The sequence below is a fragment of the Leopardus geoffroyi genome, chromosome B3 (assembly GCF_018350155.1).
Source record: "Leopardus geoffroyi isolate Oge1 chromosome B3, O.geoffroyi_Oge1_pat1.0, whole genome shotgun sequence".
NCBI classification, from domain to species: Eukaryota; Metazoa; Chordata; class Mammalia; order Carnivora; family Felidae; genus Leopardus; species Leopardus geoffroyi.
In genome coordinates, this window is record NC_059337.1 from 134,731,547 (window position 1) to 134,748,172 (window position 16,626).

The 16,626-nt window shown below is 53.6% G+C and overlaps 1 protein-coding gene across 4 annotated transcripts in view; it reads right to left on the bottom strand.

Moving 5' to 3' along the window:
• The window catches only part of CCDC88C (coiled-coil domain containing 88C), a 129,330-nt gene that overhangs the window by 31,691 nt on the left and 81,013 nt on the right, over positions 1-16,626 (bottom strand). For 2 of the 4 annotated variants that reach the window (XM_045451880.1, XM_045451883.1), the window contains 9 exons: positions 16,149-16,295; positions 15,346-15,490; positions 12,066-12,250; positions 7,627-7,764; positions 5,527-6,597; positions 3,451-3,578; positions 1,937-2,075; positions 1,051-1,167; positions 696-884 (listed from right to left, as the gene is read on the bottom strand). In XM_045451880.1, the coding sequence (XP_045307836.1) occupies positions 696-884; positions 1,051-1,167; positions 1,937-2,075; positions 3,451-3,578; positions 5,527-6,597; positions 7,627-7,764; positions 12,066-12,250; positions 15,346-15,490; positions 16,149-16,295 (2,259 nt within the window). The remainder of the gene's footprint in view (positions 1-695; positions 885-1,050; positions 1,168-1,936; positions 2,076-3,450; positions 3,579-5,526; positions 6,598-7,626; positions 7,765-12,065; positions 12,251-15,345; positions 15,491-16,148; positions 16,296-16,626) is intronic. The other 2 variants (XM_045451882.1, XM_045451881.1) reach the window with 2 other exon arrangements.

A 16,626-nucleotide genomic window follows, 5' to 3' on the forward strand; every position in this document is an offset into this window, starting at 1 on the left:
CCCAGCAGACTGAGAGATACCATGTAAAATATGCCACCAACTGGGTCAGGACACACGGGTTACAGTCCAGTGCTGTCCCTTACTAGCATGGGGCCTAGGGTCGAGTCTCTTAACCTGTCTCCACTTTCTCATCTGTCAAATGATGAAGATCATCACTACCCGCTTCACTAGGTTGTTGGGAGAGTCCGACAACATCAGGGGGTTAGACACGCACTGACAAACTTCTGTAAAGGGACGGACAGAATTCTGCAGTCTTCCAGGCATGTGGTCTCCACTGCAACCACTTACGTCTGCCACGAGGGTGGGAAGACCACACACAATACGTAACAAAGCATACGTCCGTGGGCTGGCAGGCCATGGTCTGTCAACCCCTAGGGGAACACTGTGGAAACGGGGGCTGGTGTACAAGCCAAGGGCCAAGTCTGATGGGCAGGCAGACAGGGATTCACCATGGGAAAGTGTGAACGCGCTCCTTTCCGCTAGAAAGGCTGACGAGATCTCAAATGACAAGCAGCTCATAGGACTTGCCAGGACAACTCAAGAAGTATTCAGCTGGATCTGGGTAAATCTCAACAGAATCTGACGTCTCGTGTCCTTTATGGTAATGGCGGCCTATCACTGGGACAATCAACAGAGTGCACTGCGCGCTCACTCGCTCTCTCTCTCAACGACCGCAGCGGGGGCAGCCCACTCACATTCCGTTCCAGCTCGATGGCCCGGTCCTTCACTCGGAGCAGCTCCATGGTGGCTTCCTTGTGGCTGGGTCCCCAGGGCTCCTTCCCCTGGAGACCGGTGACCAGAGTGTCCACAGGGTGTTTGAAAGAGTTCTCCAAGTGCTTCCCTTCCTGCTGGTTCTGCCTAAGGACCTCACACTCGGTCTTCAACTGTGGGGTGGGAGCAGGAAAAGCAGACTTGGGGCAGGAAAAGGCTGGCTCAGAGCTCTGAGTTCGTGGCTAGAGGAGAGCCCCATAGCAAACCCAACCCCTCACCTGGCACCAGTGATAAGCCAGACACCGTCCTTCTGCTCTGCAGGGGACATACATAACCCACCCTGTGCTCCCCCTCCTTCCAGACATCTGCCTCGGTCTCAACTTCAACCACATGACCTTGGCAAGTCTTCTCGCTTTCCCGAGCTTCAGCTGTCCACTCCATCAAATGGAGATGAGCCTGGGGACGTGGACCGGGTGATGTTACAAAGCCCCTTCCAGCTCTAGAACCACTTTGTTCTAGATTCCTTGTTCAATCACGCAGCCAAGAAATGTGCCAAGGCTTCAAAAAGCAGAAGGGGCGGGGGGTTGGGGGAGTGCCTGGGTGGCTTAGCTGGTTAAGCGTCCAACTTCAGCTCAGGCCATGATCTGTTCCGGAGTTTAAGCCCCGCATCGGACTCGCTGCTGTCAGTGCAGAGCCCACTTCGGATCCTGTGTCTCCCTTTCTCTCTTCCCCCTCCCCTACTCCTTCTCTCTCTCAAAAATAAATAACCATAAAAAAAAAAAAAAAAAAAGGCTTTGCTTAAAAGAAGCAAAGGAGAGCTGGAAGAGCACATATCACCAGGAGTGGACATCCTGATGAAGCACCTGTGCACCCACGCCCACCTGTCCCATGTGAGGGTGCCCAAGAGACTCGAGGCCTCTGTCTGGTCTTGATGCTCATAATCTCACACTGGTCCTCACTGGTGTTCCCGATCTTGCCTAGCAGACTCAGTGCTGCTCTGAATGTGGCATCCTCTCCTCCCAGCCATCTGATCCTGTCCAGCCCCAATGCACAGGATTGTGATGGTAGCTCCCCCGCTCAGAACCCTGCATCTCAGCACATCTGCTCCGAGAAATGGGCATCCAGGCCGGCCCTCTGCTACCCCCAGGTGAGGGGTTGGAAAAGGTGGGGCAGGGGCCTCATGACTGGGACTTACAGTGTGGCACCGAAGGGGGCCAGATCTTACCACCTGGAGCTCGTTCTGCAACTGGTGGTTCAGGCTGGCCTTCTCTTCCATCTGAGCTTCTAAAAACACAATCGTTTCTTCTTTCAGGGCTAATGTTGTTTTTAATGAGTCATTTCTGTCCTCCAAAATCTTGAACTTTCTGAAAAATACAAAGACACAACTGTACCTATCTGCCTCTTCCACCCACAAGCTCCCAGTCTCCCAGCTACCAACACCTATCTCCTCCATTAAGCTCGTTTTCCCTATTATTCTGCAGCATTTGGCCCAGAAGAACTGTAGGAGCCAAAAGCCATCACCCAGAACCCTCCCCGGGGCTCCCTGCACACACCTGTGACACCCTCCAATGAGACATCACTGCTGTAGTCTTACAGGCATAGTCTTAGAGGAAGGTATCATCAAGGCCATTTTACAGATGGGGAAAGTTAGTCTCAGAAAGGTTAATTAAGCACAGGGCACCTGGGTGGCTCAATCGGTTAAGTATCTGACTCTTGATTTCAGCTCAGGTCATGATCTCACACTTTGTGAGACGGAGTTCTATGCTGGGCTCTGTGCTGACAAGCAAGGAGCCTGTTTGGGATTCTCTCTCTCCTCTCTCTCTGTCTCCCTGCCCCTCCCTGACTCACTTCTCTTTAAAAAATAAACATTAAGAAGGAAGGAAGGGAGGGAGGGAGGGAGGGAGAGAAAGAGAAAGAGAAAGAGAAAGAGAAAAAGAAAAAGAGAAAGAGAAAGAAAAAGAAAAGATTAGGCCATTTGCCCAAGACTACAATGCTAGCTAGGTAAGTGGTAGCCTTTTCACCACACCGACGGCATGTCACACGTTATCTGTCCTGTGGATCTTCTCAGTTACAAGTCCAGGAAAAATCCATGATACTGGATTTCTTTGAACAATGAGACGGTTACTGAAAGAACTGCAGGCAAAGACTACAATGGTTAAATGTTTGAAAATTAAAGGGCTGGGACCAGGAAAAGAGGAATGAATAGGTGGAACACAGGATTTTCAGGGCAGAGAAACCATTCTGCCATTACAGAGAAGGGCTGAACCATTACACAAGGGTTGAAACCCATGGAATGTGCACCATCCAGAGCGGCCTCCAATGTAAACTGTGGACTTCGGGTGATGATGGGTCAGTGGAGGCACATCAAGTGTAACACATGCACCACCCTGGTGGGGATACGGATTACAGGGAGGCTATGCCGGGCAGGGGTTGAGGCGGGGCGGCACAGGGCATTCAGGAAATCTCTGTCCCTTCCCCTTAACTTGGCTTTGAGCTTAAAGCTGCTCTAAAAAGTGTATTTAAAAAAAATTGAGAAGCCTTTCCACTGGACAAGACAGTCTCCTTTCACCCCTCCCTGCAAACCTCCAGGGAGATGATCTGTAAAGGACACAAGCCCCTCATAAAGACCACAAGACAACAAGCCCCAAGGTAGGCAGAGTGAACAGAGCTCTGGAGCTGGGAGCATGCGGCATGCAGCCCTGGGTAAGAGCCCACAGACCGCGGCAGGGAGGTCCTCACGTGTCGCCATGGCTGCTCTCGTCCTGTAGCAGCAGCTCCTTGTGGAGGCCGACCTTCTCCAGCCCCTGGCTCAGTTTGTCCAGCTCACTGGTCAGCTGCTGGCTCTTGAGCTTCTCCAGCACCAGGTCCTGCCAGGACAGGGAGAGGATGCGCGTGGGACAGAAGCCCAGCACGGAGGGCCTGGCACAGGCCCTTCTCAAGCCCGAGGAGCCGTCTTCCCGAGTCATGGCTGACTCAGGTGTCCTGAGGGCTGAGCAGACAGTTCCACGGGACAGGTGAACCCCAGGGACGTCTTCCAAAGGGAAGGGACAGACACGCTTTCCCAGCCTCCCGGCCTCCATGGTGATACGGGAAGGACGTGTGTTTGTGCAACGCCATTTATGTTGACCTTTGAGTAGGAGCTTTGAATTCTAACACGATTACCTTTTCTGTGCAGTAATGGAATTAAATGCTCCTTGCAGAGAATTTGGAACAGAAAAAAGGACAAAAGAGATAAAGATTTTACTAAAAACTCTGGTTGTGGTTTATTCTGCAAAAGCAGTTGCTCTCATTTAGGTGGTTTACTTACTGTATGTAGATCCCCCTTCTTACTCCCACCCATCTTCGAAGCTCTCGAGGCAGGTACTGCTCTCTGCCCAGTGCCCCAGCTACTTGGCATGCAAGCTGACCCCCCACCAAATCCTCAGGCCTTCGACGGCTGTGTGACAGCATGGCGCTCGCCCAACACTCCATCAGCTCACCCCAAATGTCCCAGTTACCCGGTAGCTCTGGCCAGTGAGTGGTAGGTGGACATGCTGTGGGTCACCTCCTGGCTGCAGCACAGCAGAGCTGGTGTGTGACCTTCCAGCTGCCTTTGTCCTGCCTCAGCAACTGCCCAAGCCCTGTGCTGAGAAGGCGGAGCCATAAATCAAAGCAGCCTGGACTGCTGTGTCATAGCACAGATGACAGGCTCCCGGGGAGTCACCTGGACTCTCGCGAATGAGAAGTCAGTCCCTGGCGTGATGAGCTGCTATGACTCCGGGCTTGAGTGTGACCACGGCAGAACTTATCTTCTGCTTCCAGAGACAGGGACTAGGGGTCATATTAGTGAACTCTCTCTCCCATAGCCTTACGATCTTCCCGCACATGAACATGGAGACATCCCTGTGTTCACCAAATCTATTTCCTTTTCTCCCCTGGCACACCGCTGAAACACGTTCCCCAGCCTCGCCTGCAGCTAGGTGCAGCCGTGTGACCGCGTTCTGCACAGTGGAGTGCAGTCTTTCTTACTCACTGTCTTCCTCATTTACCGCCACAGCCAGAAGAGGACTCCACTGCGGGATGGCCGAGCCACAGGACGGGAGAAACCAGGTGCCCAAGTCACTGAATTTAAGGCTGTCCGTGAACAGCCACACTCAACTCCTACCTACGTGAGACTCAACTTCTGTGCCGGGCCATTCAGATGCCGAAGTCATTTACTAAAGCAGTTTATTCCCCCTTAAACACTGAAGGAACCCCCAGAGGGCCCATGCAATAAATACTGGGGAAACAGTAGGATGCCAACTTAGCAAGAAACTTTAAGATGTTCATACCCTTAGAACCCCCACTTTTGCTTCTAGGAATATAGCCTGAGAAAACAGATATATGTATGCAAGTGTCCAGTGGTATCTAAAATAATGAAAAGAATTGGAAAACCACCTAAACGTCCAAAAACTAATTGCAGTAAATCTACAGCATTAAAACCCTGTAGCCATTAGAAATCCATGGCTTCAATCTTACTTACTGTAATGAGAAAAGAAAGGCAGGGTAAGTAAACAACAGAAGAGCTTAGGATGCAGGGACGCACGATGTCAAGCGTGTGTATGTACAAACGCACATGGGGAATGACGGGATAAAATCGGCCAGACTACGAGCAGTGGTCATCTCTGGGCAGGGAGATTAGAACCAGTGCTTTCCCTTTGTTCTTCGCACCGGCAGACCTTATTCTGTTCAGAATCAGGGAGGACACACACACACACACACAGTCTCACGTCTGCTCGGGAGGCACGCACCCCCACCCCCTCACCACGGGGGAGGGGCCTGCCGGTGCCAGCTCACCTCTCTCAGGGTGGTCAGCGTCCTCGTATGCATGGTGACTTGCTTGGTGAGGTCCCTGTTGTCCCTCTCCAGTTCCTTCAGCTTGCTGGCCGCGTCCCTGCAGCGGGCCAGCTCCTTGTCCAGGGCGCGGCTCTCCCTCTCGGCGGCAGACAGCTTCGCGGTGCTGTCGTCTAAGACCGCCTCCTTGAGCTCCACCTGCTGCCATAGCCGCTTTGCCTCCTTCTCCAGCAGCTTCTTGTCTTTCTCCAGCTGGGCCACCTCCTGCTCCAGGGCCTTCCTGTCCTTCTCAGCCCTCTCCAGCTGCTTGTGGGAGAGCCGAAGGGCCTCCAGGTCGCGCCGCAGGACCTGGTTTTCGGCCTCCAGCTCGCCGAGCTCTCGCTCCAGGGCCTGGGACTTCTGGCTGCTGCTCTCCAGGGTCTGCTGCAGCCGCAGGTTCTCGGCGTTCACGCCCTGGTAGCTGAGCTCCAGGCGCTCGGACTTCTTGCTCAGGGCCTTCAGCAGCTCCACGTTCTTCCTCAGCTCCTCCTTCTCCCGCTCGAGCTCCTGGTTCTCCCTCTCGATCTGAGCCATCTTGGCACTGGTGAAGCGCATGGTCTCCACCATCCTGCGCAGCTCCAGGTTCTCCTCGTCCAGCTGCTTGTTGTCCCGCTCCAGACCCTCGAGCTGCAGGGACACGTTCTGCAGGGTGTCCAGAGACTTCCTGAGCTTCCGGTTCTCCAGAGCCAGGCCCCGACTCTCGCGCTCCAGGGCGTCCACCTTCTCGGTGGCGGTCTTCAGGGAGGCCACCTTCTTGGCCAGCTTCTCGTTGTCCTTCTCCAGCCGGTGCAGCTCCTTCTCCAGCTCCTCCACCCGCTCCACCTTCTCCTTCACCTGTTCGAAGTCCTTGTGCAGCTGCTGCTTCTCGAATTCCAGCTTGCTGAGTCTGCTGCTGGTCTCCGTCACCGTCTGGTGGAGGGCTTTGTTCTCCTTCTCGATGTCCTTCACCCGGGCCTCGCTGCTCACCTGCGACCTCTCCCGCAGCGTCCACACCGCTTGGTTGAGATGATCCTTTTCTTGCTCGAGATCCTTGATCTGCGGAGAAATATAACGCGAATGACACACGAGGTGGCTGTTGCGTGGATAAATTTCAGTGACCTGGGTCCAAACTAGGAGAATAAATTGTAGGCCCCTGAAGGACCACCCAGAGCCATCCCATTGCTTCCCAGGCCAAGGTCAAGGGCAGTCATTACTCAGTTCAAGCCAAACACATCCACAGCAGTCACAGCGATTCACAAATGTAAACCACTTCTTTTCCTCTTATTTACAAGAATGAGAATGAAAGGGATTTCTCTGGTACTCCTCATCCTGGAGACCCCCACGACCTGAGCCTGCCACCTGTGGCCTCCCCGTATGCCACTCTCCCCCGCTGCAGACGCTGCACGTGATGTTCCCTCTGCCTTGAACACTCCCCTCTCTTCCCCCCACTGATCTACAGCATCTCTGTCCCCTCCTCGTCCTTCAGGTTCAGGGAGAGTGTCAGCTCCATGACTTGAACATGCCTGGCACCCAGCAGGACGCTCTCCCTGGGCATGGTGACCTTTTTCCCGCCCATACTTTGGGGATGTGCAATAGCTAGGCCTGGCAGGACAGGTAGAGAGAGGCCTGGCTTCTGGCTGGCATCACTGAGCCACTGCACCAGCACTGCGTTGCCCACCCTGGACCTCTTATAGCGTGAGCCAAATAAAGCTCAAAGGTTTGCCAGGGTTTTCTGCTTGGACACGACAGACGTTTACAGCTGGATCTGTTCTTCGTCCTGAGGGACCGTCCTGTGCACTGCAGGCCATCTGGTCTCCACCCACAGGCCACGCACACCTTTTCTCTCCTCTCCCAAATCACGACAATCAAAACCAGGACTGCCGTTGTCACCTGGGAGGCAAAAGCTGACCCCTGTTCCTGCACCGTCAGCTAAAAATGGCTGGTTTGAGGGCAGCTAAGCTGGGTCAGTGGTAACACACATATCACTCATCAATTACAGGAAGTGGCTATAATCCTGGACTCTTCCCCTCGTAGGCAGAGTTCCCAAGACAGGCGAGAAAGAGCATTCATCCCGGAGGCACCCACCTGCCTGGCTCTGTCGGCCTTCAGGGTCTCCATGTCACTCTGCAGCTGCTCCTTCTCTTTGATCAGCTCCTCACTCAGGGTCTCCAAATCCTGGTTGCTCTGCTTCTCTCTCTCTAGCTGGGTCTGTAACTTTTCAATCTGTAGAGCCAGAAGACCCAGCCAGTGCAAAAGTCACTTTCACAAAGTGAACGACGTTTTAAGACAAACCAAAACCCTGCCAGCCTCACAGAATACTTGCACAGGCCTCTTCTCAAGGAAAAACATCAGGTGCTGTTCCGTAGCAATCTCAACTCTTAGCTCACACCTTGCACTTTCAGGGTGCACTCAGGGAAGAGGGGAGGGTCCTGGGCACCAACCAACCAGTCAGCCTCCCTCTCACCCCACCCCTGCTCATCCTCACTGCCAAAAGTTCTTAGCCACACCCAGGTCCCTCGCTTCTGTCTCAGGCCTTGTCCACGCTCTCAAGGGTCAAAGCACATGCTCTAGGGGCCACCAGCCACCACTGTTGGATGCCCTGCAGGGACTTTGGACTCACCCTCCTACCCTCTCCTTCACAAAGGCCACCTAAGTTGGGGACACACCTGTTCACCCAGCTGCTCAGAGCAGTCTTCTGATGCATCTCTCCTTCCACTTTCACCCTCCAATAAGTTTGTCAGCAAGTCCTGTCCTCTCTACCTGTGCCCCTCCCCCTCCACATGCCCCCTGACTACCCCAGGCCTGACCATGTTCCATCTTTTTTTTTAAGTTTATTTATTTTTTAGAGTGTGTGTGTGCATGCGTGCAAGTGGGGGAGGGGCAGAGAGCATGAGAGAGAGACAGACAGACAGACAGAAACAGAGGAGGAGGATCCCAAGCAGGCTCTGCATTGTCAGCACAGAGCCCAACTTGGGGCTCGAACTCATGTACCGTGAGATCATGACCTGAGCTGAAATCAAGAGTTGGATGCTCAACTGACTGAACCACCCATGTGCCCCTGGACCACACTCCCATCTTGCCTGGATGACCACCTGTATCACCTCCTGGGTGCCATGCTCTTGGCTAAGACCCACCAGCGTCCATCCTTCCCAAACATGAACTACCTAGCTCAGGGCTTATCACACTTTATCATGCCCGATACCCACATTTGTCATCGTGGTAAATGCAGATTCTGACTTGGCAGGCTGAAGGCAGGGCCTACAACTTGGCTCCCAGGTGATGCCCATGTCACCTTTTACAGTCTGAGGGCTTCGTGGGGGCTGCTGTCCCTCCCTGCCAACCCCAAACTCCTTATCACTGGGGACAGGAGTTGGGGAAATGGCACTGACTGGTGTCAGAGGGACACGGGTTCAGAGTCTGGTCCCTTCCTGCTAACAACAGGACCATGATGAGCAAATTTCGGTAAATGACATTGGGCCAGCGGCGTCCATCTTCATGAGCTATCCCATCAAGTGCTCAGCACGCATCTGGCAGGTGTCAGGTGTGCCAATATCAGCAGACCCTCCCCAAGAGCGTCCTGCCAGTGACGGGTAAGGGAACAGGCAATTATTACTGACCATCACGCAGTGGACGACTCTGGGCCAGAGCAACTAAGTGATTTGCCCAAGGCCTCACAGTGAGGACACAGCAGGGCTAGGATGCACACCAGTGGGTGACCCCAGACCTGCTCCCAGGCACTGTCATCAGCCTGTGGTGCGTGCCCCCTGCCTTCCCAGCTCACCCGCTGACCTCGCTGGTAATCCTTTACCCTGGCTGCCCCTTCTTTCCTGGAGAAAGGAATGTTCTTCCAGCCTCTGCATTTCTGATTGTTCTTGCTTCTAGTCTGAAGACACGATGTCCCCACATCCCACCTATCACTGCTGGATGCCCACTGCCATCTTTCTCCCTTTCTGGTTCTTTCTGCCATGGAATTGGAGCCCCTATTCTTACCCATCCCCGACGGACCGCAGTGGCCCTGGGGGAGCTCGCGGGGCTGAGATGTGAGCTGGCCGTAGGCCTGTCAGCCCTGAGAGGGCTTCCCATCCTTCCTCAAGTACCTGGCTCAGGTTATGGACTCCCAGAGCATGTGGGTGCCAGGGGCCTTCCCCTCAGCTCCGGATCTGTACACACCCTCAACGGGTTGCCTTCCTGTCTCTGAAACTAAGGATTCTTTACTTCTTAGCTCAAGGCGTTCAACTTGCAATGTATTGACACAGTTATAGTCACGAGGGCGAGGCAGTTTCTCTAAGTCCCATGAAAATTTCATTAATTAGAAGGAAGATATTAACTTTGGGGAACGATGGTTCCCACAGACATCCCGAACCTAAGCAAGCTTGCAGCCTGGGCTACGTGCAGGATGATGGGAGAGCCGGGCTAGCTCGGCAGGGGGCGGGAAGGGCCTCCAGGTCACTGTGTCCTGGTTGGCCCTTAACCCTCCTTTGTAGACACCTCCCAGGGTAGCTGTGCTGTCTGGACTCGTCCCAAGGCGGTGCCCTCCCTTGTTCCATGAGTCACTGTTGGGGATGTGTCCCCTGTGGGGCTCAGCTGGGTTGGTGGTTCACCTATTGACCAAGAAATGCCAGCTGGTGACTGAGGCACACTCCATGGAGAGAAGCGCAGAGTGAGGTGACCAAGGCTGGGGAAAGGCAATTCCAGAGGAGCTGACGGGCTCCCTCCGGTGTTCTGTACCAAGCTGGATGGTGCGGAGAGAACGTAACTACCCACGCTGGGTCAGAACAGATCCAGCCAGACCCCAGGCAGGCTGAGGACAGGGAGAAGAGGTACTCCAGTGGGCAGAAGGACTCCCTCCCCAGGGCTCCTGGCTCCGGACACAGGATGGCTCCAGTCTGGGAACAGTGGCACCTCCCTTTTACCAGGGATGCTGTGCCAAGATATGCTCCCATAGGCTGTGGCAGGGAGGGCTGCTAGCCCCCCGGAGAAACGATCCAGAGAGGAAGCAGGAGGTGGGACTGAGAGATGGGGGCTCAGAAATAATGCTGGGCAGGCAGCACCCACTGCCGGTCCTGTCTGTGCAGAGGAGGGACCAGGGTGGACCCCAAGGGGAGGGAAAACCTCTGAGGCTGGCTGGGAGCTGGGCCAGCAAGATTTCAGCACAGCGTTCTACGGCAGACCCGTGAGGACCTGTGGAATTGAAGGTTCTCATTTCTCAAAAGGTCAAAAAAAAAAATTTTTTTTTTTTTAATCTTGGCTGAGGTCAGACTGCCATTTATAAAGACATTTCCTGTGCTAGGCCCATGTGAATCTAAACACCCAAACCATCTAGTCGCCCTCCACACGCTGCTCTACATTAAGACACAGAACACAAGAGAGTGTGTTTTCCATTGTCCTATGAGAGATGACAGACTTTGGCACCTACCACGCTGCGGAGCACACAATGCTTCAAAGGGACCAGAAGGGCGAGTAACCGAGCCTGGGAAGTCCCAGGAGGGGATGGGAGAGACCATTTTATAGAAGGAGGGGATGCCCCAAGCCTCCCCCAGAGAGGAAGTGCAGGCAGGGCCAGCACCAGTGGACCCCAGTCTCTTGTCTGCAGCTCAAGCTCCTCCCCCTGCCGGTGCAACCTCAGTCAATGACACTGGCCAGACAGTGGGCAGGTCGGGACAGACACCCAGAAGCATCGGCCCTGCACGGTGGTCAGCAGGCAAGAGCACTCTTGTCCTCTCCCTCAGCTGCAATCTGGCAGCTGGTGCGTGGATAGCCCACGACGCAGGTGCGCTGTCTGTAGTGTGGGTGATGTCTACTGAGGCCCTGTGACCAACACATGCAGGCAATCCCTGGCTCTCAACTGCCCTTTCGTGGACCCGATCCGCATCCCCTGGGCGAACAGGGGTCCTCGTAACTGGAGAACAAAGACGGTTTGGGAGCCTCTGTCTGTCCTCCCAGAGGTTTGGGCTCTACAGTGCTAAATCAAAGACCCAGCAGTTGTCCTGAAAGGCAAATGCAATTTGGCCATCTCTTCTTCCTCACCCCATAAACCAAGAGAAAGAGGTGTGGTTTGACCTTGTGTTACCACCAGCAATGCCCTAAAATAGTCCATCAGTGTCCTATACACACACGCACGCAGGCATGTCTGACATCACCGATTCCTCTTCCCGTGCCCCATCCTATGCTTTTTAACAGCGCGTTCTTTTCATAGAGCACTTATTATGTATGTGCCCGATTCTACTTACACTAACCCATAAAATCCTTACAACCCCCATTAACCCCATTTCGCAGATGAAGACAAGGCACACAGAGGTCTAGTCACACTGGGGCCACATTTGCATTTGTGGTGCAGGGACAAGCCATGCTGCCTCGGGTCAAGGACACGCTTATCCCTCTATTATAATGAACTGTGCCTGCAGTGGATTCTGGATTTTTCCCAGCTGTGCACACTCACCAACACCTGAACGCTCTGCCTGGCTTGGCTGCACATTATAGACAAGGGCTGGGGGAGGAGGTCGCCCACCCCCGGCTGGGGTTACCTTCTTGCTGAGCTGGTGCTTCTCCTTCTCCAGCTCCCCGCACTTCAGGCTGCTCTCCTCCAGCGCCAGGGATGCATCCCGCAGCCCCTGGATGGTGCTCTGGAGGCTCTGGTTCTCCTTCTCTAGCTTCAGGATGCGGCTGGAGGCACATTCGTTCAGCTCAAACACAAATGACTTCCGGGAGGCTGAAACACAAAGTTGGGTCACAGTCCAGGTTCCAGGAGACACTCTGCTTCCACTCTCTTCCCCACCCCGGGATCAGCTGGGTGCCTCGCCCCCAGTCCATGCGGTGCTGCTATGGTCAGCACGCTAGAGACCTTCTCCGGTTGTTCCAGTCCCTCTGCCAGCTCAGCTGGGGTCTGGGGGAGCAACCAGGAGCTTAAGAAGAAAGCAGCTCATAGAGGAGGGGCCAATGTAAAAGTCACAGACTAAGTGCTGGGAACTGTTTTTACCAAGCTGCTAACTTGACTGTGCACTCAAGGACTGTACAGACCAACAGAGATGGCAAACAGGAGACATTTCTGGGCCGGTTCTGGGAGGTTCAGCAGGAGGAACATGATAATTGACTAGTTATGTCTGCCACAAGTGGTCAGCAACTGTGTGGGGATGTATGCCAGATACTTGCCATCCTTTTGACAGAGATTTTGTAATTTCACAATTGTACTGGAAAAAAATGAGATGGTATATATAAATTGCTTTAAAATTCTAAGTGAGATGAAAATGTGAGCCAAAGACAGAAAAAGGCAGATTATCTACTCTGCTTCTAGAACTCAGATACAAATAAATGAAGAAGGGGGCACAGACCCAAGAGTCGGGGGACAGGAGTTCTTGGCCCCATCCTGCCATAGCAGGTGAATAATATTAGGTAACTTAAGGGGCTTTTCTGGAAAGGAAAAAGGAATGTATGTGAAAGCCCCTGAGAGAAGGGATCAGGGCTGTCCTGTCCTCTTCTGTCCCGTGAGAACCATGCTCAGCTCTGGGAGCCTTACCACACTGTATGGCTAATATGGCCTCCCCCACCTGCTGTTTACTCATCACGCTAGGGCCTGGAGGTACCAAGAACTGAAGGCTTTCATAGCAAGCACATCAAGCTGGGGAAAAAAACGTGTGTTTGGATCCCCTGCATGATCCTAAGAACTGGAAGGCATCCACATCCCTCTCTGAGGTCTCTTCACCCACCAAGGACAGCAGTACAGACCCAACAAACCAGAAGGGCCTCAAGACCAAAGGCAACAACAGGCACGCAGCAGTGGAGGTGGATGGAGTGTCCGCAGTGCTGACCATCCCCGCACTAACGCACCCACGAGCACATGCGCTCTCAATGTGCAAAAACGTGTGCACAGAGGGCTGTCTCAACTGCGCTACGAATCCAACTAACCTGACCTAAAACCCCACTGACTCAGAACCTGTGATCACTGGGACAGCATTCATGGGAAATATCACATTTTTCATTGTGGTGCAATATACAGAACATAAAATTTACCATTTTTATCGTTTTCAGTACAGTTCTACGGCATTAGATACATTCTCACTGGTTAGATTCAACCGCCCCCACCATCCATCTGCAGACTTTGTCATCATCCCAAACTGAAGCTCTGTACTCATGGAGGATAAATGTGAAGGTTCCACACATTAAACAAAGGAATTGATTACAAGCCTCATTTCCCCTTCAGTGAAAGGCAGGCCCTCAGAGACAATGAGGACCCAACAGTTTATCACAAAACCACCAATGACTCTTGACTGAGTGCTTCGCTCATTAGCACCCCCAGCAATCAGTTGTGAGACAGTGTGTGTGTGTGTGTGTGTGTGTGTGTGTGTGTGAGAGAGAGAGAGAGAGAGAGAGAGAGAGAGAGAGAGAGAGAGAGAGATGGGGGGCAGGAGGGAGGGAGGAGTTTTGACACAAGAGCAAGACAGGAAGAAAGAGGAGCCCTTCCCAGAGTGCCTGTGGGCCATGTACAGTGTAACGTTTCACTGCCTCCCATCACTGGGTACTCAAGGCAATCCTGCGAGGTGGCTGCATCACCCCCACTTTGCAGGTAAGGAAACTGGGCTGGCCAACTAGCTCTGACTCAAGAAGCCACCACACCATACATGCACAAGCACTTTCGGGCTCTGCTCACATGCCACCATTCAAACCAAAGCCCACGAGCTCCCCGCTAAGCACTAGGAGTTGGGAACACAAGAATAAATAATCATCATGGGCCTGAAAGGGCTCACAAACACACTCAGTCGTGTGAATCTGTGAGGCTTCCGACTCCAACAGCCGCCCTTGGGTGTCACTGAAACACTCCCTTTTGGTCTGATACTGTCCTAGGCAGCCTGCACCACCTCTCTGCCTCGCCAGGGGGCAGCGGTCCTCCCCGGTGAACCTGAACTCCCAGGGCAGGAATCCATGTGAACCACCCCCACCAACCCTCAGGCCCCACCACAGCCCCCGGACACCATGGCACAGGCAGAACTAACTTCTTACACTGATTAATAATTTAATCAACGTATTTTAGGTTTGGAGCTTGAAGAGAAGAAATACCCAGCTGCTTTCAGTAACCCCTCCATTATGTTTAGGGATGTTTATCAGAAATGAAGAAGTCCCCCCAAACCCACCCAATACCCTACCCACACTCTGTACAGTTCTAAGTAAACATTAACTCACACTATCAGGTGCACGTGTACTATTTTTGAACAAAGGAACTGGCTTATTGTTTGCAGAGCGCTGGAGCTTCCTGCTGCCCCACCCGCCATTCTCCAGCCAACACCTCGCCTGGGGTGCTGGGCACAGGGGGGAGAGGAAGAGGCCTGGGTCCTGTGAGGGGCAGCCACTTAGCAATCCCCACCCAGAGAGACAGAAAACAGACTGCATCCATCTTGCCCAATTATGCAAATGAACAGAGGAAATAATGCCCGGGGTACGTGTATAGTGGAGATTAATGACCACTGGGGGTGTCACCTGCCATCCAGAGCTTTCAATCATCCATAGAGAGGCCTAACATGTCCTCTGGGGGTCAGCGTGCTGTAATCTGGAAGCTCCTAGGACTGTCCATATGGGAAACGAGAAAGCTGGCAACGCTTAATTTGCATTTCATGTCCCGACACCAAAGCTGCCGGACCCCTCATGTTCTCCTTGGGGAGAGCTGTGATGAAACCATTCCAAATGGCTCTTGATGGAAACCCTATTTACTTGGGGTGAATGGCTAGACTGACACGGAAGATTCTGAGCCAAGGGTTCGGCTCCCTGGATGAGAAAGCTGCTGCAGGCCGGCTGAAGACCCCAGGCGGTACCCACCATCGGACAGGTCTGCGTTCTTGGACAGCTGCTCCAGCTCCCAGCCGAGGTGCACCGACTCATTCATGCTCTGCTTCTGGGCTATCTCGAGGACCATGTTCTCTTCCAGCAGCTCCTCAATTCGTTTCTTGTCTGTGTCCCGGTCCTGGTGCAGGAAGAGCGAAGGAGTGTGGCTGTGGCCAGGGGCTCCCGCTGGACAGGCTCTAACCCCCAGGCACCTGCCCTCGTCCCCCCCTACCCACCCAGGATGAAGGGATGCCATGCACCTGGCTCACTTCCCAAAAAATACAGCTGCAAGGAAACCTCTCCAACACAGGACCAGCTGAGTTACGGCCATTAAGAGATACCCTGACCCAGTGACCTAGGTAATGAACAGAGACCTGAGGTCTCTAACTGAATGCTGTCTTGACAAAGTGACACACCATGCAGGGCTTTAAAGCAAGTAATGTGATGACAGGTGGTTCTGGGGTCCTCGAGCAGGCCTCACACACCTTGAAGAGGCTGTACAGAGACTCACAACATCACAGCTCAACCCGCACCATGAAGGCCAGCAAGGACCTTCTTGCCACAGACATGCACGTACACCCACGCCTACGGAAGAGCACAAGCAGTCGAGTCCCGTGTCATGGGCGTCGAGTGCTGCCCACTCAGTCGCGCTGAGCTTAGCAAGCTGCCCACCGTGGTTCATGAGCCACCGTGGCGGCGGCAGCAAGAGCCCAGGGGTGAAAGCCCCGAGGAGGGCACGGCATAAACCGGACACCACCCCAATCGGTTTCGGATGTAGTGGCGGGAGCTGGCAATACCAGTTCCAGGTCGTGAAGCTTGGATTTCAGCTGCAGGTTCTCTTTCTCCAGCTCGTGAACTTTATCGCCCCGGGCCCGGGCTGCAGTCAGCTGCTCCTCCAGCATGGCCTTGGTCTCGATTAAAATGATGTTGTCCTCTCTCAGCTCCTGCTCAGCAAAAACATACACGAGAACCGTCAGATGAAGGCATCTGGCTCACAACCAGGGTTCTGGACTGAAAACACACAACATAGGGGTGAGGTCGCTGTGCAGGGGTGGGAGGTACGTCTCCACCTTTCGGCACCCCCACCTTTCTCACTGGGCCAGGCCAAATGGGCATGCCTTACTGAAAGAAAAGCCCCCGGATCAAGAAAATGGTTGAATTTGGTGTCTTCCTCAGTAGACACTTCCTCGATGTCTATGCTGCCCATGGTATGAAGACGTTTGCCATTTAAAACCTCATCTGGTTGGACAAGTGGACTCTGCTGACAGACATGGG